The 22,839-nt window shown below is 37.4% G+C and overlaps 2 protein-coding genes across 2 annotated transcripts in view; one reads left to right on the forward strand and one right to left on the reverse strand.

Moving 5' to 3' along the window:
• The window catches only part of LOC128092669 (uncharacterized), a 35,826-nt gene extending 18,712 nt beyond the window's left edge, over positions 1-17,114 (reverse strand). The window contains exons 1-5 of the mRNA XM_052706992.1: positions 17,065-17,114; positions 16,778-16,920; positions 13,048-13,628; positions 12,735-12,939; positions 12,299-12,467 (exon numbers count right to left, since the gene is read on the reverse strand). Of these exons, the coding sequence (XP_052562952.1) occupies positions 12,299-12,467; positions 12,735-12,939; positions 13,048-13,628; positions 16,778-16,920; positions 17,065-17,114 (1,148 nt within the window). The remainder of the gene's footprint in view (positions 1-12,298; positions 12,468-12,734; positions 12,940-13,047; positions 13,629-16,777; positions 16,921-17,064) is intronic.
• The window catches only part of LOC120423636 (fat-like cadherin-related tumor suppressor homolog), an 861,295-nt gene continuing 855,303 nt past the window's right edge, over positions 16,848-22,839 (forward strand). Inside the window, exon 1 of the mRNA XM_052708242.1 lies at positions 16,848-17,017. The gene's annotated coding sequence lies outside the window, so the exon portion shown is untranslated. The remainder of the gene's footprint in view (positions 17,018-22,839) is intronic.

The raw sequence follows: 22,839 nt of genomic DNA on the forward strand, positions 1-22,839 counted from the left end.
TTTGCCAGACTTTTCACTTTGTGTCAATTTTGAACAAATTTTGGATTCAAATTAACGAATTTAATAAAAAAATGAAAAACATAGAATGAGTTTTTCTTAGAGGGAATGATAATAAAACATTTTTGAGGTTATAAAATCAATTAATTCGTCTGAATTCTACAAATTTTTGAATTAATTCATATCCTCCCTCCCCTTCACCATTGAGAACGGTTAGATTTTCGTCTGCCAGATTTTTCCAGATTTTTTATCAATACTTTGCCAGATTTTTCCAATTTTGACCTGGTAACCCTGGTACCACATAAAGTTTTTTTCGCGAAAAAAAAAATAATTTTCGTCTATACTACGGAATTTTGAAAACCAATGATTGAAAAACATGTAGACTTACGTAAAGTACATTTTAAATAACATTTTTCATCAAAATATCGGCTTGTATTTTAACTTTTTCTATTCGTTTTATTTTTTTTTAACGGCGCTTTTCCTTTTCATTAAGACACGTTTTTCATTGACATGCAGCTTGAATCCGTGAAGAGATAGACATTTGGTATCATTTCGACTTTTGCGTACTGAATCTTGAGAAAATAATTTTTTCATCAAAAAAGTAAAAAATAGTTTTTTGCAATTCCGTCGTGAAACTACATACTTTTCCTGTCATTCTTGAACGACGAAATAGCCTACTTTTCTGTACCAAAAATAACAGAATCGAATAGCAACACTTTTGAAAATAAATGCTGAAAAGTTCTACTTTTCAGCACTGAAATGGGTGTTGAAAAGTTGAACTTTTCAGCACTTGTTTCGAAAAGTAACACTTTTCAACATTTTTTGATTTAAACGATTTATTGACAAAATACATGAAAATTCGACTTAAAATTTCACTCAATGGGTGTTTTTCGAAATTGCAAAAAAATGTTGTATGGAACTCGTTGCAAAACTTGATTTTTTCAGCACTCGTCGTATTTATCCAACTCGGTGAACCTCGTTGGATAAATGTACGACTCGTGCTGAAAAAATCTTCTTTTTGCAACTTGTTGCATAAACTACTATTAAAATGCTTTTATTTTCCGTTACTTGACTGTCTAAAATCATTAGATATGTCATTTTATGGGAAATTAAATGCACTTTCCGAATCCGAAGCAACTTGAGGAGGTAAAAACATTTTGAAATGATGTGTGGGCAATTCTCTACCAACTCACACGAAATCGGGAAAAGTTGCCCCGACCCCTCTTCGATTTGTGTGAAACTTTGTCCTAAGGGGTAACTTTTGTCCCTAATCACAAATCCGAGAACCGTTTTTTTTATATCTCGTGACGGAGGGGCAGTACGACCCCTTCCATTTTTGAACATGCGAAAAAAGAGGTGTTTTTCAATAATTTGCAGCCTGAAACGGTGATGAGATAGAAATTTGGTGTCAAAGGGACTTTTATGTAAAATTAGACGCTCGATTTGATGACGTACTCAGAATTCCGAAAAAACGTATTTTTCATCGAAAAAAACACTAAAAAAGTTTTAAAAACTCACCCATTTTCCGTTACTCGACTGTAAAAAATTTTGGAACATGTCATTTTATGGGAAATTTAATGTATTTTTCGAATCTTTTTTGACCCAGACGAAACAAAGAGAAACGCAAAAAGTAACTTTTTCAAAACTTTTTTTTCGTAAAATCGTGATAACTCGTGATGTTTATAAGCAAACCCCTTATGTCTATATATCAAAATTTTTGTAATTGCCTGCTCTACAACTTTGTAGAACATTGTTACACTATAAAAAATATCCCTGCCAAGTTAGAAAAAAACACGAAATTTTAAAATGAAAAATTTTGTTTTAAATGAAAAAATGACCCAATGTAGATTCGAAAAGAACATTAAATTTCCCATAAAATGACAAGTACCAAAATTTTTTACAGTCGAGTAACGGAAAATGGGAGAATTTTTAAAACTTTTTTAGTGTTTTTTTTTTGATGAAAAATACGTTTTTTTCGGAATTCTGAGTAGGGTAGGGTAGTCATCAATGAGACACTTTTGGTTTTCAACTTTCAACGATTTTTCTATTTTTTTCATCAGCATATTTGAATGAGCTTTTTGTTGCATTTTTTTTCTTTTAATGTGTTTTAACATTGACCAAAATATGAGATCGATCCGACATCTACAGTCAGAGTTATTCAACTGTCTCATTGTAGACGCACTTGGCAGGAACAATGAGACAGCTGGGGAACAATGAGACACTCTACGAAAATCAACATTTTCCAAGTAAAACATCATGTTTTTGTATTGTTCCATTGCAGGTGACTTGCGTTGAACATTTTAGAGCAATTTTTCCAACATGAAACTTTAATTAACAAAAGTTATACTGAAAAGTTTTTAATTTTTGTAAAATCCATACATTTATACCAAATAATTTTGTATTTTTGGTTAAATGAAGTTAAAACTCTATAAATATGCCAAAAATCACTTATGTTTTGAAAGATTTCCATAGATTTTGAAAAGTTTAATGAAGAAAATTCAATGTGTCTCATTGTTACCGATGGGCTGAAATGAGTGGGGAACAATGAGACAGCCCTGGATTCTGGGTATATTCAAAATTTTGGCCAAACCTAATGAAAGGATATTGTAGCCCAACTCAATCACTATGGAACGTCGAAAGAAATTTAAAGTAATATTAGTTTTGGTGTAAATGGCAGCCTACGAGCGAAAAAGTATTTTTTGTCGATAATTTACTTTTACACCTCAGAATCAAACATTTTTGAATAACTTTCCAAGGGAGCGTCCATAACCAAAGCCACTATTATGGCAGACGTGTATCCAGTAGACACACCTTTCCCCCAAATATGAGCCTGATTGCTTGAAACTACGACTTGTGAGAGCAATGTTATTATTGTTCCCCGTGTCGCATTGATGACTACTCTACCCTACGCCATCAAATCGGGCGTCTAATTTTACATAAAAGTCCCTTTGACACCAAATTTCTATCTCATCACCGTTTCAGGCTGCAAATTGTTGAAAAACACCTCTTTTTTCGCATGTTCAAAAATGGAAGAGGTCGTACCGCCCCTCCGTCACAAGATATCAAAAAACGGACCTCAGATTCGTGATCAGGGACAAAAGTTACCCCTTAGGACAAAGTTTCACGCAAATCGAAGAGGGGTCGGGGCAACTGCTGTGTGAGTTGGCGGAGAATTACCCACATGGTAAAAATTTTGGTGATTTTTTATTTCACTTTTATCACTAAAACTTGATTTGCAAAAAACACTATTTTTATTTATATTTTTTGATTTGTTGTAGAGGAGATCAAATGCCAACTTTTCAGAAATTTCCAGAATGTGCAAAACATCTTTGACCGAGTTATGATTTTTTGAATCAATACAACTTTTCAAAAATCGAAATATTGGTCGAAAAAAAATTTCAATTTCATTTTTCGATGTTAAATTGAATTTGCAATCAAAAAGGACATGAATGATATGTTTAAAAATGCACCGATTTCAAGTTATAGCCATTTTTATGTAACTTTTTTCAAAATAGTCACATTTATCAAGACTAACATTTCAAAAGGGCGTTATATTGAACGTTTGACCCTTTTGGAATGTTAGCCTTGATTCAAAAAATTTGAAAATATTTTTTTCGAAAAGATCGGAATTTTTTTAACATTTTTAACTTTGTAAATCGGACTATTAGTTGCTGAGATAACGACATTAGAAAATTGTGGGTTGTTTGGGCGAGACTTAGAAAACATCAATTTTCCTGTTTTTAAACCTTTGCATGGTAATATCTCAGCAACTTAGGATCGTATCAATAAAGTCCAGCAAAGCAAAATATAAAATATTCTCAGCCTTTTAAATTTTTTTTTTTTTTCAATTTTGTGCAAACCTGGGCATCATTTCAAAAAAATAAATAACTGCTACTATTTTGAAAAAAGTTTCATAAGATGGCTATAACTTGAAAAAGGTGCACTTTATAAAAAATTCACTTCAGTACTTCTTGATTGCAAATTCAATTTTACATAAAAAAATGAAATTTAAAAATTTTTGCGACCAATATTTCGATTTTTTTTTTAAATTGTATTTATTCAGAAAATCATAATTCGATCAAATATTTTTGCCCATTCTGGAAATTTCTGAAAAGTTGGCATTTGATGTCCTCTAAAACATAAAAAAATTGTGTTTTTTTTTGCAAATCAAGTTTTAGTGATAAAAAATTAAATTAAAAATCACCAAAAAAATTTTTACCGTGTATCATTTTTTTTTCAGTGTAGTCCATATCCATACCTACAACCTTGCCGAAGACACCAAATCGATCAAAAAACTCCTTCGAAAGATACAGATTTTTGAATTTTCATATATAATTTTGTATGGACAGCTGCCAAATTTGTATGGCAAATTATATGGACAAACTAATGATGCAAAATGGCTTCTTTGGGCATACCAAAGGCATCAAAAAAGTTTCAGCCGGATTAAAAAATACAAAAAAATTGAATGACCGAAATCTCAGAGAATTGCTCCGTAACCAGTCAGCCACGGCCGTTTCCCCCGGCCCGGAAAATCAGGGGGGCAAATTTTTTTTTCGAAAAACTTCAAAATTTATATGGAAATTTAAGTCTGGTCAACTGAAAACAATTTGAAATGCATTTCCCTGCTTTTATAATCATATTTATCATGTTTTGGATCGCTTTTAATTTGAATTTTTGTTAAATTCTGGTGCACAGTACCACATAAAGTTTAAACATAATTTTCGTCTATACTACGGAATTTTGGAAACCAATGATTGAAAAACATGCAGACTGACGTAAAGTACATTTTAAAACACATTTTTCATCAAAATATCGGCTTGTATTTTAACTTCTTCTATTTGTTTAATTTTTTTGGTACGGCACTTTTCCTTTTTATTAAGACACGTTTTTCATTGACATGTAGCTTGAATCCGTGAAGAGATAGAAATTCGGTATCATTTAGACTTTTGCGTACTTAATCTTGAGAAAATATTTTTTTCATCAAAAAACTAAAAAAATAGTTTTAAATTGCTTTTATTTTCCGTTACTTGACTGTCAAAAATAATTAGATATGTCATTTTATGGCAAATTAAATGTACTTTCCGAATCCGGAACAACTTTAAGAGGTATTTTTTACTTTAGAACAAAAAAAACATTTTGAAATTATGTGTTTTTTGTAACTTTGGAAAATTTTTGATGAAAAAACATTCGGGGTTTGCAGGTATTTCTCACGAGTTATCAGAATTGAACCGAAAAATTTTTTTTAACAAAAAATTATAATTTTCACAATGTTTGAATATTTTTTAAATTTTCACCCCTAAAGACATTCGTGTGCTGTAACTAAGTTTTTTTTTGTGGCTCGTGCATTGCCAGAATGAAAAGTTTTTCTATGGTTTACTTCTTTTTTTTAGAAAATTTTCTTCTCAGAATTGAAATCGAATTTTGAAGAACTGCGATCTTCAATCGGTGATGCATTGATAGCTGTACAAAATGGCGCTCCCAACTCAATTTGACCCAAAATTGATGTTCGACAAGATAGCACAATGATTGAAACAGTGTGTAAATTTAGCTTCCATTCATATTATAATTTTGTATAGTTTTGACATGATATCACAGTTTCAGTGAATGTACTAAAACACTTAATATTGATTGAGCCTAATTGCCATTTGCGACATTGTAATAAGCCAGTAAAAACGAGTAAATTGAACAATTTTGATCATGTGTCATTTGATTTACTCCAAAATCATGTTTTTGTAGCCCTTGCCAAATCACCCCGAAGCTCAACACGTTCCCACATTTCCCACAGCCGCCCCCATGGAAAACGAGAAATCGAAAATCGACGCGCACCTGATTGAAACTCGAAACCCACACTTGTGGCCACCCGACAAAGCACCAAACCCGTCGAGCTAGGTCATCAACGGTGATCACGGGTTTCAATGTCAAATATTTGGCACCGACAATTCAGCTCGCCAAAAATGGCTCCGATTCCGTGTCCGACTGGTGATGATGATGATGACGCCCTAGTCTCTAGTTTGTTTTCCGGGGATGCTTCGGGGAAGGGTGAAATTTGGCACCTGGATGTATTTCCAAATTAAATTGGCCTTTTCCGGTGATTCCGGAGGAACGGTTTTGATTTCCGGTTCAACATTCGATATCAAATCACAAAAGGACATTTTCGTTTTGTCTGCGCAAAAATTCAATTTCCACCATTAGGTGGGAACGAGAAAAGCTTAATGACCATCAAAATGCTCTTAATTGCCTGCCAACCGAGGTAATTGGATGTGAAACCGGCTCCTTAAAAACCAGGACCAGACATGGAGTTCATCCAACTTCGAACTCTCCAACTCGGGAGTGTTGGTGGTGGGTGTCGTAACGTGAAATTGCTAATTGTCCACTTCTCCCACGGTGACAATGGGTCCAAAGAATGGCAGTCCAAAGTTTCACACTTTGAAATCTATTACACAATACCTTATACGGTTCAAGGTTCTGAAGCTTTAATGACCGGGTAGAATTGTGATTGTGATTCCTATCATGGCCATCGTCCGCAGGGATGAGGGAGGGGGAAGCCATGTGTTGCTTTCATTTGGAACAATTACCGTTTCTGTGAAAGGTTTCTAAATCGCTGTGGAACTGTTACGGTAAACGATTTTGCGAGATAACTGGGTAATCGGGGGAGGTCTCTCTTCGGTCGTAGCCATTGTCAAATGTTATTGTTCTGAAATCGAGGCAAGTCTAGGGAGAAGTACCCTTATGAAATAATGCTCAAATTATTGTTCTAGTGATTGTGAAGCAAGTAGCAGTTTTTATTATTCTTAAAAAAACATAATATTTTTTGTTATTCTCTGTGATTACGGTCATCAGTATTTTTTTTTGTTGCAATTTATAACCTCCCTTAAATTTTTGGGAGCATTATCATTTTCCATAAAAAATTTACAGCCGTTCATATAACAAAGTTTTCAAAGTTTATTTCACCCAACTAATGGAAAAAATGTTAGGCCAATTTAAAAAAAATATTTACAAAAGGCTGGAAAAATTCCCTATGTATTGTTTTTTTGTAGATACGGCCTATAGATGCGGAGATATGGCCATGAAAAGATAATACAAATTAAAGAAAAAAATTAGAGAAATTATGGAAATTAAGACTAACATTGAAGGTAAAATCTCTGGTAGCTAAATACATAAATTTACTGATCGCTCGAAGACGATACTTTGAAAAATTTAGAATCATGACTTCCATTTCAAAGGGAGAAATATTTATTATCACGCACACTTGAAATGTTAGTCTTGATCCACAAAATTTTCAATAATTGTGAATTTTAATTTCGGGTTATTTTTGTTCATTACCTGTAACTTTACCATGGGTCGATGAGAAAGTTACTTTAAAAAATATTGATTCTCGAATAAGAATAAATTATTAATTACCATTTTTGTACAGCTGCCAAATTTGTATGGAGACTTGTTTGGGTGAACCAATGACACAAAATGTGTTTTTGTTCATAGGGAAGGCCCACTCAATGTTTTGGCTTAACCAGCAAAATACAAATAAAATCCATTTCCGGAATTCGGGAAGCATTGGTCATGCTTTAGAGGATAACAAATTTTTACTCTTGAGCTTTCGAAGAAAACAATTGTTTTATTTTTATAAACTCATTTACGGATAAAATGAAATTTTAATTATGTGCACAGTTTTCAAATCAAAACAATTTTTAAGTTCAGATCAAAATAAATAGTTATTTAAAAACTAACTTAATCCACCTGTGTAGTTGATGCCTTTTTCACTTTTTATCAACAGTGGGTAATATGAGAGGTTTGAACACATATTTCAGCTATTTTTTTTAGGTCCAGAAAAATAAGTACACAGATATAACTTAAGTTGTCATAACTCGAGACAGGGTTGCCAGATTTTCTATTATGTGGACTCGTTGGAAAGGTCTCTTGAATACCTAACCAACGATGGGTCGGATGATGGATCCGGACATCGTTTACATGCATTTAAGTGAGATCCGGCTTCAAAAAAGTACATAAATATCACTTAAGTGGTCATAACTCGAGACAGGGTTGCCAGATCTTCGATGTTGTGGACTCGTTGGAAATGTCTCTTGATAACCTAACCAACGATGGGTCGGATGATGGTTCCGGACATCGTTTACATACATTTAAGTTAGATCCGGCTTCAAAACAGTACATAAATATCACTTAAGTCAGGGGTGCCCAACCTTTTTGCCCTGCGGGCCAGATTTGATTTTTCTGATGCTGTGGTGGGCCAGAACTATGTTTTATTAAAGTTGGAAAAAATCATCAATTCTTTTTTCATCAAACGATTTTTATCAAGATATTTTAAAGTAAAAAAAATGTATTGCAAATAAGATTCATAAATCTTGATTATAAGAAAGATAAACAAAGATATCTTTAAAAAATATATGTATATATATTAGCGTGGTTCACGTTTCTTTGAAAAAGACAAAAGTTGTTATTTTGTCTTGCATCAACCGGAATTTCGTTCTTTTATGTCCCCAGAAGCACTCCTGAAAATTTGAGCCCATTTGGTAAGTTCTAGGAGCTCCAGTTTTAATTTGAAATTTATATGGGATTTTGATTTATTTTCCATGGGAAACTATCTTTTTTTACATTGTATTAGGATTTTTTTTTATAAATCGATGAAATGACTTGATTCTTATAGTAGGAGATAGGTTTTGAACTGGGGAACAACTTTGTAGAACATACCAACATGCTAGGAAGTGACCCTTCAAAGATACAGATACTTTTAGATGGTGGCTTTTGAAGGGGCTTTACTTCAAAAGCCACCATCTAAAAGTATCTGTATCTTTGAAGGGTCACTTCCTAGCATGTTGGTATGTTCTACAAAGTTGTTCCCCAGTTCAAAACCTATCTCCTACTATAAGAATCAAGTCATTTCACCGATTTATAAAAAAAAATCCTAATACAATGTAAAAAAAGATAGTTTCCCATGGAAAATAAATCAAAATCCCATATAAATTTCAAATTAAAACTGGAGCTCCTAGACCTTACCAAATGGGCTCAAATTTTCAGGAGTGCTTCTGGGGACATAAAAGAACGAAATTCCGATTGATGCAAGACAAAATAACAACTTTTGTCTTTTTCATAGAAACGTGAACCACGCTAATATATATATTATATTTTTTATATTTGTTTTTGTTTAAAATTGTATTGTAGTTATAGTTCAACTACCTCAACACACCAATATATTAAAAAAATCAATAAGACATGATAAAATTTATTTAATCAAAATATGTATCCAAATCATCTTTACAAAAAAATACCGTATGTGCAGTGATTTTTATTTTCATTCATTCAGTGATTCATATATTCATTCGCGTTTTCAAGCTTTTATTTCAACCAAAACTTTAACACTGTAAAGTTGTTCTGAAAAATACACTGTTTTTTTGCTTATTCATTTATTCAATAATAAATTTTAATCAAGTTCCTCAAAAAAAAAATTTCAATTCGAAGTAAGTTCAGAAAAAAATATTTCGTGTCTTTTTGTTAATTTTTAGACAACAATCTAATTTTTCATATATTTTACAAAATGGATAATTTTGTTTTCTTGCTCAGTTTATCAGTTTGATAATTGATTCTGAAAATATCAATAAAAAATAATAAGAATTCAATAACAACAGAAAAAATGTTTGAATTTTAAACCAAAATTGAAAAAGTACAAAGGTAAAATAAAAAAAATCGTTGAAATAGCAAAATTTTATTGCAAAAACAACAAAAAGTTCCTATTTAATTTTTTTTAATGTGCAAAAAATTTATGTGAATCTTATTTTTTTATTTTGAAAAAATAATTAATTAATATAATATTTTGTTGAAAAGCCGGATGAAATGGCTTCACGGGCCGGATCCAGCCCGCGGGCCGGACGTTGGGCAGGCCTGACTTAAGTGGCCATAACTCGAAACAGGGTTGCCAGATATTATATTAGAAACAGGGTTGCCAGATATTAGATATTGTGGACGTTTACATACATTTAAGTGAGATCCGGCTTCAAAAAAGTGCATAAATATCACTTAAGTGGTCATAACTCGAGGCAGGGTTGCCAGATCTTCAATTATGTGGACTTGTTGGAAAGGTCGCTCGATTACCTAACTAATGATGGGTCGGATGATGGATCCGGACATCGTTTACATGCATATAATTGAGATCCGGATATATGTGAAAACACATTTTTATACATAACTTTTGAACTACTTATCGAAACTTCAAACAATTCAATAGCGATGTATGGGACCCTAAACCAAGTCGAATGTACTTGGTTCGATCAAAATCGGTTCAGCCAGTGCTGAGAAAACTTGGCAAGATTTTTGAACACATACATACATACACACACACACACATACACACACACACACACACACACACACACACGCAGGCATTTGTTCAGTTTTCGATTCTGAGTCGATATGTATATATGAAGGTGGGTCTTCGAGCTTTTAATAAAAAGTTCATTTTTAGAGCAGGATTATAGCCTTACCTCAGTGAGGAAGGCAAAAAAATCAAAATTCAGCAGTTTTTAGCAATTTAAAACCACAGCTAAACTTTAAAACTTCAGGCCGATTGGTGAGGTCGACGCAAGATGAATCTGCTTGAGACTCCCTTTTTAAAAACAAAAAAAAAAGAATTTTCTGAGGTTTCACATTTTTGCTAACTGCTAACTGCGTGTGAAAGTTGAACTTGATTGAAAAAATAATCATTCAAAAATGTTTTTTAATCACTACATACCATACCAATCAGCATAGCGCACCAGGTACGCGTGCTGTAGCAAGAAGACGCTTCCATCTTTCTCGGTCTTGTGCTGCTACTCTCCAATTTCCCAGGTTACAGATCTTCCGGATATCACCATTCACTTGATCTCCCCACCGTGCGCGCGGTTTCCCTGCTCTTCTGCCTGTTCCGCCAGCTGGTTCAGCGCGGTCAAATAGCAGTCTGACAGGCTGGCTTTCGTCCATTCGGGCGACATGGCCGGCCCACCTGAGCCTACCGATCTTCGCCTGGGTGGCGATGGTCGGTTCTTCAAGAAACGCGTGCAGTTCGTGGTTCATGCGTCGTCGCCACACTCCGTCAGACACCTGCACTCCACCGTAGATCGTTCGTAGCACCTTCCGTTCGAAAACTCCAAGGGCACGTTCGTCCTCCTGCCGCATCGTCCAGGTCTCGTGGCCATAGAGGACTACCGGTCTGATCAGTGTTCTGTACATCGTCAGCTTCGTGCGGCGTTGCACTCGATCCGAAGTGAGAGTTTTCCGTAATCCGAAGTACGCACGATTCCCAGCAAAAATACGAGTCCGGATCTCTTTGCTGGTGTCGTTGTCGGCGGTTACCAGCGATCCCAAGTACACGAACTCGCTCACCTCCTCCAACTCATCACCATCCACAGTTAGAGGGGTGAGACTTGGGGGGCCGACATCCTTCGAACCCCTTCCTTTCATGTACTTCGTCTTTGTCGTATTCATGCCAAGTCCTACACGCCTTGCTTGTACCTTCAGTCGGGTGTAGACGTCCATCACCGTCTCCAGGTTTCTTGCCACAATGTCGATGTCATCGGCAAAAGCAAGCAACTGGTAGGACTTGTTCATAATCGTGCCACTCGTTTCGATGCCCGCCCTTCGAATGATGCCCTCAAGGACGATGTTGAACAGCGCACAGGATAAGCCATCACCTTGCCGCAGCCCTCGGCGTGATCCAAAGGGTTCCGCTAATTCCCCCGAAACACGCACGTGACACATCACACCATCCAAGGTAGCCTTGATCAGCCGAGTCAGTTTATCCGGGAATCCGTTCTCGTGCATAATCTGCCATAGCTGCTCGCGGTCGACTGTATCATAGGCCGCCTTGAAGTCGATGAAGATGTGATGTGTGGGCACGTTGTACTCACGACATTTCTCGAGGATCTGTCGGAGACAAAATATTTGGTCCGTGGTGGCGCGCGCGCCAGTGAAGCCCGCTTGGTAGGGCCCCACGAACCTCCTTGCGTGGGGTGACAGCTGACGGCAGAGGATCTGGGAGAGGATTTTGTAGGCCGCGTTGATAAGCGTAATGCCGCGGTAGTTGCCGCAGTCCAGCTTATCGCCCTTTTTGTAGATGGGGCACACGACACCATCCATCCATTCCTCCGGTAGCTTCTCCTCCTCCCAGATCTTGGAAATCACGCAGTGAAGCGTCCTCGCTAGTTTCTCTCCTCCATATTTGAAGAGCTCACCGGGTAACCGATCCTTTCCGGCAGCTCTGTTGTTCTTCAGCTTCCTGATCTCCCTCTTCACCGTCTCCAGATCAGGTGCTGGGAACTGTTCATCAGCTGCGGGCGCTCCAAGGTTGACTCCATCGCCGTCTCCGTTCGCTTCATCGCCGTTGAGGTGCTCGTTGAAGTACTGCTTCCACCTGTCCAACACCTCGCTCTTGTTTACGATCAGGTTTCCACCACTGTCCCTGCACACGTCGGCTCGCGGCACGAAGCCTTTGCGGGACCAGTTCACCTTCTCGTAAAACTTCCGCGTTTCGTTAGCTCGGAATAGCTGCTCCATTTCTGCGCAATCCCGGTCTTCCTGCTGGCGCTTCTTAAGCTTGAAGACCGCGACCTGCCGATTCCGAGCCTGCCTGTATCGTTCCACGTTCCCTCTCGTCGCCTTGTGCAGCTTCTTGTCGTAAGCTGCTTTCTTCTCGGCGGTAATCTGTTGGCACTCGTCGTAATACCAATCATTCCGACTGACTCGGATCGTACTACCCAGTGTGGCTTCCGCTGCACTGCCGATGGCTGAGCGAATACGGCTCCAACCATCTTCGAGCGAGGCTGCGCCAAGTTCCTCCTCACCTGGCAGATTCGCTTCCAGCTGCTGCGCGTAACTGTGGGCCACTTCCCCGTTCTGGAGACACGCGGTGTTGAACGGAGGGGCCCGCCGGCTTCGGCGTTGGTTGTACACCGTCGACAGCTTTGAGCGCATGTCAACTCCAACTAGGTAGTGGTCCGAGTCAATATTCGCACCGCGAAAGGTGCGCACGTGCGTTACGTCCGAGAAGAATCGGCCGTCGATCAGGACGTGGTCGATTTGCGTTTTCGTCCGTTGGTCAGGTGATGTCCAGGTGGCTTTGTGGATGTCCTTGCGAGGAAAGTAGGTGCTCCTGACCACCATTCCACGGGAGGCTGCGAAGTCGATGCAGCGTTGGCCGTTGTCGTTCGTGACCGCATGTAGACTTTCTGGGCCTATTGTCGGTCGAAACATTTCCTCCCTTCCGAACCGAGCGTTCATGTCCCCAATGATGATCTTTACATCCTGCCGCGGACAGCCGTCGTACACCTCCTCCAGCGTCGCGTAGAATGCTTCCTTCTCATCATCGGTCTTTTCTTCGTGGGGGCAGTGCACGTTGATGATGCTGTAGTTGAAGAAACGGCCTCTTATCCTCAACTTACACATCCGCTCGCTGATCGCCGTGAAGCCGAACACGCGATCCTGCATCTTGCCCCGCACGATAAAGCCGGTACCCAGCTTCTTGTCCTTGCCGCCGCTCAGATAAAACCGGGAATTGGTCTGCCGACCTGGCCAGTCGAGCACCTGCTCCTCCTCCAAGCACACCTCCTGCAGTGCCACAACATCGAAGTTGCGAGGTTGCAACTCATTCGCTAAGGCGAATTCGAAACCCAAGAAATTTAAAGACCTGCAGTTCCAAGAGCCGAGTCGCCAATCGGTGGTCTGCTTTTCTATGGGCTTCTGCCGTTTGTTCCGGATTTCTAGCCTTCTTGCCATTCGCGATCCTCTTTTTCGGTAGGCAGCCTTATCAGGGCTGCGCTACCTAGTCTCGGGGTGGAGAACCACCTAAGGGCTACCGAGACCTAGCCCCGGTTTTCTCACGCTACCGTAACGGGGCTTTTATCTCGAAGCCTAACGGTCTTCATATCCGGAAGAGGACGTCTTCTACTGTGTGTGTAAAAGCGTTTCACTACTAGCACCAAATTTCACAATAATAAAATTTATTTTATTTTTTGCAAAAAAGTTTAAAACTTTTTGCCCGTTTTCTTTTTTTAAAAATTGCACACTCGGCACACCGCGCGCGGTTTCAATTAGTGTGCGTATACGCAATCGACACAACTGCACTGCCACTGGTCTTGTTGCTACACCACACTTAGCCCTTTGTTCTGCTTGTTTGTCCCGCGACGACGACGATGGATGGCAAAAATAAATTCACTTTTATTGCCCGGCCGTCGATTGCGGGTCAATTATAACACGCGATGCCGGTTCGCGACGCACTTCGGCGTTGGTTAAACACACTTTCGGCCACGACGGAACGGTAATTCGGTGGTTCTAGGTTCACTTTCGCGGAGCTGTATCGAGGTGCAATAACAACGTGCGACGCACACACACGCTTTTTAATCACTACACAGCAAAAAATCCGATGGTAAAATTGTATGCAAAAGCATGCACATCACCTTTGTCAAAAAGACACTTAATATTACACACTGCATGTACAATTTTTTGTAAACACAAAAAAAAACTTGCAACCGGCGGGATTCAAACCCAGCACCATCAGTAAGGACTGGCGCCTAAGCCCACTCGGCCATCGGACCGATGAAGAGTGGAAAGGATAAAGGTATATATGAGCGTGACATTTCAGTCAAGTAGGTTTCCCATACTGATGAGCTACATATTTCATGGTGTAATATTACACATAATTTCATAAAATTAAGCAAATTTTATTTTACACCCAGGCTTTTTACATGCTGCTGGATTGCTACTTTTTTAGCTGTGTACTTTTACATTGGCATTGATCCAAACATTTTCACAGCGGCGAGATAGCCGAGCGTGTTGGGGCGTGGACTTGATAATCTAAATATGACTCTCGCCAGATTGATATAATTTTTTGGGTGAGCAGACCTGATTTTAATTCGGTACATGCTTTTTGTGTACACGTACAATATTACAATATTATACAATATTACATGCTTTTGCTCACAAAAGTGATGTGCATGCGATTATACTTAATTTTTTTTACGGTGGTATTAGGCTTCTGAAGCGAGAATTTGCACCATTTTCTCACATTTTGAACACCCAACCAAGAAATCATAGTTCAAATCTTTAATACAGGATGTCTCTCCAGAATTTGATGATTTAGTAAGTTAACCCTTTAAGTTTTCCATGGCAAAACTAAGATTATTACCTAGTTTCTCAACATTTTTGTAGCAAAATTCAAACTGTTGGTGTAGAAAAATTAATTTCTTCTTGAATTTTGGGACCTTCCATAAACCACGTGAAATCTTAATGGGAGAGGAGGGGGAGGGGGTTTCTTGGCAATTATTGTTATCGCTCCATACACATTTTTTTGCATCAAAATTTTTTATAAGAGGGAAAGGAAGGGCACCTTTTCAAAAAAAAAAGGAGTGTCAACTTGTTTTGTGGACGCCCCTTTTACATTTGGAAATATTTGGCAAATAGAACTAATTTTGTTTTCAATTTTCCAAATTTTTCAAAAGATTTGAAATATGCACAAAATTTTAGATATTTTTTAACAGCTTGGCTCTGAGTTTTTTCAGTGTTTTAAGAGTTAGATTAATTGAGAAATTCTTAAAAATAATGTTCGACTACTAAATTGAATTTCTAAACTATACTGATCTTAAAAGACTTTTTGAAAGTTTCCATTTTTACAATGAATTTTTAAAACGAACAACAAAAAAAACATTATTTAATTGAAAATATGTTGTTTTATAAAAAATAGTGTATGGCAAAAAATATTTTGTATTATTTTATGAAATTTTGTGTAACTTTTCATCCAGAAATATGCGACCCATCAGTATAAGGAACCTACTTGACTGAAATGAAAACCTCATACCTTGAGTATATTTGTTTCTAAAAGGTCCAATAAACAACATTTTCCTCTTTTGCATTTTTATTGATTTTGAATACCCTTGACTCAAAACGCTTAAACACTTTAAAAGCAAAAAAAAATAATTAGATTTTAGGACATTTAAAAAAAAACCCTGGATATTGACTTTAATCCTTTATAGTTGAAACGGTATGATAGCCATGCGTGCCAAGGCGCCTGTGCTCTCTCTGAGTGCTGGGTTTGAAATCCTTCGGTTACAACTTGATGTATGTGTGTTGTGAAAAGCTGTACACTCAATGTCAAAAAGCGGTTGTTCGACAAGATAGCATGGTCACGTCAAATTATTATCATCATTGATTGCGGGTTTTGGATTTTTTTTTTTAAGTTTTGCATTTATTTGTTGATGCAATGCGAATCGACAAATTTAATAAGAAAAAAAAAACAACAAATGATACTAAAATGTTTCCCATCACATAATGTTGAATTTGTGCAGAATTTCTCACATAGTAATTAATGTTTTGATCACATTAAACAAGCACACTTGCTTGAATAATAAATCTGCGAATAGATGAACACCACTTCATTCACTACTCGCTCCGCCATCCATTCACAACTATACCTTCCCATCGCTCTGGATCCCGCCTTCAATCCCGCTTCGCTCGTTCATCCGATCAAAACAAACCTCCGCATGTGGTGGTATTTCGCTCACCATCCACGTACCCTCTTCCGCCTTCACCACCCCAAACCCACCACCCAGTCCTACCCAAACAACGAAAACATTGCACCATGCTGCATATTTCCATCTTGCATCAGTGTTGGTCCCATCGCGTGAACTCTCTCTCTCTCTCTCTCAAACCCGGCGGGCGAACCCATTTTCGCTCTGTCTCTTATTTTTCTTTCTCTTCGCCTACTCCCGCTCTTCGCCCGCTATCGCCCGCATGTTTTCCGACTCACACACAGTCCCGTGCGCGGCGAAGTTCTGGCCGTTCTTACGCTGCTGGAACTTGTGCTTCAGCTCCGTGAGCTGCCCGTCAGTTCGCCGTGTACTCTCGTTCGAGCGACAGTGTTCCGTCGTGTGCGTAGTTGTCGCGTTCCGTCTTGTGCGAGTCGTCGCGTCAATCCGGTTTGGGGTTAAGCGCGCGCGAGGGGGCTCCGTGGAGTTTGGAGAGTTTGGAGGTGCATTCGCGCTTCAAGGTAGTGCTTGCAGGGTCTTTTGGGGAGGGTTTGCTAAGTTTGTGTACGGTGTGGTGCGGGTTCCTCTGGCCTCGGGTTGTTCGGTGGACGTAGTCATTCTATGCTGACACTGAAAAGGGAGAAAAATCGAACAACCCGGGTGGTGGTGCATTCAGCGTGAATACGGCACTGGAAGCTGGTGTAGAGCTGGTGTACACCAGCTCGTACACAGCTATCTGTTCCGTTCAGCCGTAGCGCGTTAGCGAACATGAGAATAATTCAATAATTGATTGAATCATAAATAATGTGTGTTCGATTCGGGAAGCTCGAAGTTGGAAAACTGGAGGCTGAATCGACCAGTTGGGAATTAGGCGGTGAAGTTCTGGAACTGCCCGCCAGCATTATACAGCTTGGATAACCTTCGGATCGCTTGAACCAGTGTGTGTTTGGGTCAGTGGAACAGTTGTTGCATTCGTGAATCGAAATCCAATTTGTTCACTTCCTCTGCCCCTAGTGTAGCTGCAGAACATGAAGAACTGGAAGAAGTAATGTGTATCACTGAACCGTGTGTTGTGCAAGTTGCGGTAGAACCGGTCGATGAAAAGTTTAAGCCGTGTTCACCTGACTCGTTGGCTCGTCGTACAGCTTGCTGGCAATAAGTGCACTGCTAGTCTAACCTCTGGATATCGGCAAGAGTGTGAAGGAATTGAACGGAACGATTGGAACCTGGCAAAGTTTTGCTGCGTTGGTGAACAGCCGGTTCGAGGAACGTGGGCTGCTTCACGACCTGTGGGTGCACTTTCTTGGTGTACAAGTTGGATAAAGTTGGGGACGAGTTTGGCAAATTGTGGAGATGTTTTCCTGAAAATTTAAAAAAAATTAACGAAACAACTCCTGATGAAGATTGAAATTTTAGTCGAAACGTTGCAACACTTGAGTTTAAAAAGTCATCAAAGCATGCCGTGAAGCAGTAATTAAATATCAACCCGTATTTTTTGCTCTCTATGAAAGTGCAAGGAACATTGCATATTTCACCACAATTTATTGTTTGCATGTTCGGAAGGCATTTGGAGTGAACTCTTCAAGGGAGTGAGGAGTTTTGAATGCTAAATAAGTCTCCTGGCTGAGCTAATTTTAAATGCATTTGCAGCAAGCAAGGTTAAATTACCGCTACTAACGTGAGGGGAAAAAAGTGAAAAGTGATGAAGAATAAAGGTTGATGCTTAGTGGAAGTGGGATGAAATTTTCAAAAAAAAAATTAATTCTAGAAAGAAGAATGGAAATCGGTGCAGTTAAAAAAGTGCAATTTAGCTTTTTAAAATGAATAAAAATTATTGTTGACATGTTTGAGGTTAATTTGAGGTTGGTTCAAATTTACCATTAATTCGAAAAAAAAATATTGTGTTGTCCATAAAGTCGTATTATGAAACTGATTACTTTGAGATAAGTTTATTAAAAATTTCAAAAATTTATTGCAGTTTTACTTGAATATTCAAGTTGGACTTACTAGTCAAAAAATTAAGTTGAGTTGTTTGTCAGATTTGAAGCAATCTGATAAGTACAGTACTTTTTCGGTAACTGAGGCGATAAATCAGACCAGTTACCAAAAGCAGCTCGTTACACGGAGAAAAAAGAGTTCCCAAAATCGTGAACAAGGGTTCATGAAAATAGGAACCTCGAACAAAGTGTTCAAATCCCATGGTGCGATTTTGAAAAACGTACCATGAAATTTGAACACTTTGTTCGTGGTTCCCATTTTCATGAACGCTTGTTCACGATTTTGGGAACTCTTTTTTTCGCTGCAAAATGTGTTGTTTTGAAATAGATAAATAAATCTACCATCAGCGGGGGTTATATTGGGTCTGAGGGTGAGATTGGGTCGAAGTGATTTATTACGATTTTGCAATTTCTTAGATTCTTACCTAAGGAACTTTTAATATAATTTTTCCGGGAAAATGACACGTTTCTAGAACAAATTCTGTTAATTTGACAGCTGTTGCAGTTTGGGCACAGAGAACAGATGTTTTCTCTGAGGTTTAGGTACGTTTTTGGCAAAAATTACCCTTCACATTTTTTTTTTTATTTTTTTTTGTATTGCTCGAACAGTATTAAAATGTTTGAAAATTGTTAGCGAGATGCCAGATTTTCAAGTGTTAGCCAGTATAATGATTAATCATTTTCAGGGCTAGGTTTTGACGGATTTATCACTTTCTACAAATTTTGAACAACTTTTTGATTAAAACGAACACGTTTAATAAAATAAATGATTTTTTTTGTAAATATTTAATCGAATGGAAATGTTAGTTCATCTCTTTTCAGTGATATCTACAAACTTTTGAACTAATCCTTTATTTTGTGTTTCAATTCACGATACCAGATTGTTTTATGGGAGTTTCATATTTTCCTAAAAATGAATCTGTATTTTATCTATATCATGTCAAATTCCGAGGCATATAAAATACGGTTGAATTTTTAACAGTGAATTAAAGCTTTTCTATCATAATAAAGCATAGTTCAATCATTAAACTGTATTCATTATTATATTTGTATTTACCATACTTGGGAGCGAAAAATCTGTGAAATTCTGATTTACTGTATGTCTGGCATGGGTGTTTCAATCCACAATCATTCCAGGATTTTTTTTTGAATTGTAGCATTTTTTACTGGGGGAAGTCTTATAATATATGGGTCATTCCATCTGAAGCGGAACAGCATTTGAAAATAACCCTCTCCGATCCTGCTCAAATTTGGCAGAGCTGTTGATACTATCAAAACATGCAAGAATCCCGAATTTCATCCAAATCGGACCACCCCCTCCATTTTTGTACCTCCCCCAAAAATCGACTTTTTGGCGATTTTTGGCCAAACCTCCTAGTTTCAAACGGCGATAGCTCAGGAAAAACAAATCTCAGAAGGTCGGTCTTAGACTCAATTTTGAAGGAAATTGGACGTAGAATCCATTTCCGTGATCAAAATGTTGATTAATTTATTTTTTCTACCTGTATTGCGCAATTGAAAACTTTAAACGGCCGTATCTCAAAACACCCCAACTTATTTTTTTTATTTGACCTCACCATCGTGTTCCCCGGCCAATTTTACATAAGAATCACCTATCGACAGAAATGAATATGTTTCGTTCCAGAGATATCGAATTTTAAAGTTTTGTGTTTTCGAGATTACCTGCATCAGCTTCATTCGCCGCATCTGCTAGAAGCACACAGGCGGGCTGATCAATAACTGCTACCTGGCCATTTATTGAAATAATATTTCATCATAAATAATCTTCTTCAAATTGAGCAAAAATTAACTGTATAATACTGTAGGAAACTGAAGTTTAATCGCAAATGTTTATCTGCTCAAAAAAATTAATGAAGTGAATTTCTGTGTTAACCCACTGGACAGAGCAATGACGACACACAGTAAAGGGCAGAATTGGATTCCGACGGAGCGAGAGGAAAATCCAATTCTCGGATTAGTTTTCAAAAAGCCGTAAGAGCCATTGTTAAACAAAGTCCTTTTTGCATCGGTATTCGACCTACTTACGAAAAACCAATATCAAAATGCTCGAGATTGTTCATCTACACGTCCTTCAAGTGCCCCAAACTTAAAATAAATGAAATTTTGTTTCATTTTCTAGAAAAACGAAAATTAGTGTCAGAGGTCACAATGGCTCTTACGGCTTTTTAAAAACTTACCCGAGAATTAATCTTGTTAGTAACACTGAAAAATAAGTGCACGATACATTATTGAGTAAAAATATGAATTAAAATGAATAAAATTTGTTGATACGTTGTACTCTAGTGAAGGACGATCACAAAGAGTAGGAAAAGGATTTCTGGAATGTATAAAACTGAAAAATGTAAAAAAATCACAAAGTTTGATCTGCTGCAAAGCGGCTAATTCTCCAAATTTAGTTGCGATGATTTCGACACCGTCCGAACAACAGTGTTTTTTTGCATCTATCATTCTTGGATTCTTGGAACACAATACGGCTGCTGTCCTCACGTATAAGGATTTTTTTAATTAAATGTACCTTGACCAAAATCATATTTTAATGAAATGGAGCTGGCTCACTATATAAAAATTGATTTAATATGATCAATCTAAACCATAAATCAGAATTATGGTAAAGTGTCAATAATAAACTATAATAATAATAATAATAAAGCAGGTTTTGGGGTTTTTGCTGAATGGCACTATTTTCTCCACTTCATTAATTTTTTTGAGAAGATAAACATTTGCGATTAAACTTCAGTTTCCTACAGTATTATACAGTTAATTTTTGCTCAATTTGATGAAGATTATTTATGATGAAATAAATATAAAAATATTTCAATAAATGGCCAGGTAGCAGTTATTGATCAGCCCGCCTGTGTGCTTCTAGCAGATGCGGCGAATGAAGCTGATGCAGGTAATCTCGAAAACACAAAACTTTAAAATTCGATATCTCTGGAACGAAACATATTCATTCATTCATTGAGGTCAAATAAAAAAAAATAAGTTGGGGTGTTTTGAGATACGGCCGTTTAATGTTTTCAATTGCGCAATACAGGTAGAAAAATAAATTAATCAACATTATGATTACGGAAATGGATTCTACGTCCGATTTCCTTCACAATTGAGTTGAAGAACGACCTTCTGAGATTTGTGGTTCCTGAGCTATCGCCGTTTGAAACTAGGAGGTTTGGCCAAAAATCGCCAAAAAGTCAATTTTTTGGGGAGGTACAAAAATGGAGGGGTTGGTCCGATTTGGATGAAATTCGGGATTCTTGCATGTTTTGATAGTATCAACAGCTCAGCCAAATTTGAGCAGGATCGGAGAGGGTAATTTTCAAATTTGCACTTTTTCGTGCACAGTTGAGATGGAATGACCCATATTTTAAAATACCAATTGCTGAATATGAATCGTAACAAATTTTTGATAGTTTGATGTGCTCTCTTGTTCTAGGCCTGTCTAGTTAATAAGTTAATAAGAAAACACAGAGGCATAGAATTGTGCACAACTTGTACTGGTCCCAAATCATCGACACAATTTTATTTAAAAATTATTTCATTTCCAAATGCAACCCAAGCTGAACCTTTTTTATTCTTCTAGAATTGATTGTTAATATATTTTTCAATGTTTATTCAGGTTATTTAATTATTACTCTATAAATGAGAAGAAGGCACCAACCACCTAAACGTGGAAGTTACGTTTTTTAAATACAGAGGGAGAAAAAATGACTCCCGGACAACTTTTTTTTTCAAAATCAGTTTGCTAAAAAATATTTTTGCAAATCCGTCTTGAAACTACTTACTTTTACTGTCATTCTTGAACGACGAAATAGCCTACTTTTCTGTATCCAAAAATAACAGAATTGAGTAGCAACACTTTTCAAAATAAAGTTCTACACCTACACCTTTTTTAATTATTAAAAACTTACCTATTTCATACAGTCAGCTGTGGTTTTTGCAAAAAAAACTCAATGTTTAAAGTGTGCAAAATTATATGGAACCCCTAACAGTGTGGTACAGACCCATAATGATAAGCCCAGAAAACAAATATTGCAAATATTGTTCCCCCCTCTTCGAAATTGATCCAAAAAAGCAGGGACCAACAAGTATTTTTCCAATATATTTAAAAATTTATGAAAGTAGAAGCCTAATTAACTGAAACCAATCTAAAATGCATTTGCTGCATGGATTAGACCGGTAAAAAATTTAAATAAATTACTTCAAGTTTTAAAAGTTGCTCAAGAATTACTTTTCACAAATTTTTTAAGGTTTTTAAATTATTAAACTATCATTAGGCTATCGCAAATATTTTTCGAAATTTTATTTTCCCCCTTCAAACACGTTCTAAA

Source organism: Culex pipiens, chromosome 2, assembly GCF_016801865.2.
Source record: "Culex pipiens pallens isolate TS chromosome 2, TS_CPP_V2, whole genome shotgun sequence".
Classification (NCBI taxonomy): domain Eukaryota; kingdom Metazoa; phylum Arthropoda; class Insecta; order Diptera; family Culicidae; genus Culex; species Culex pipiens.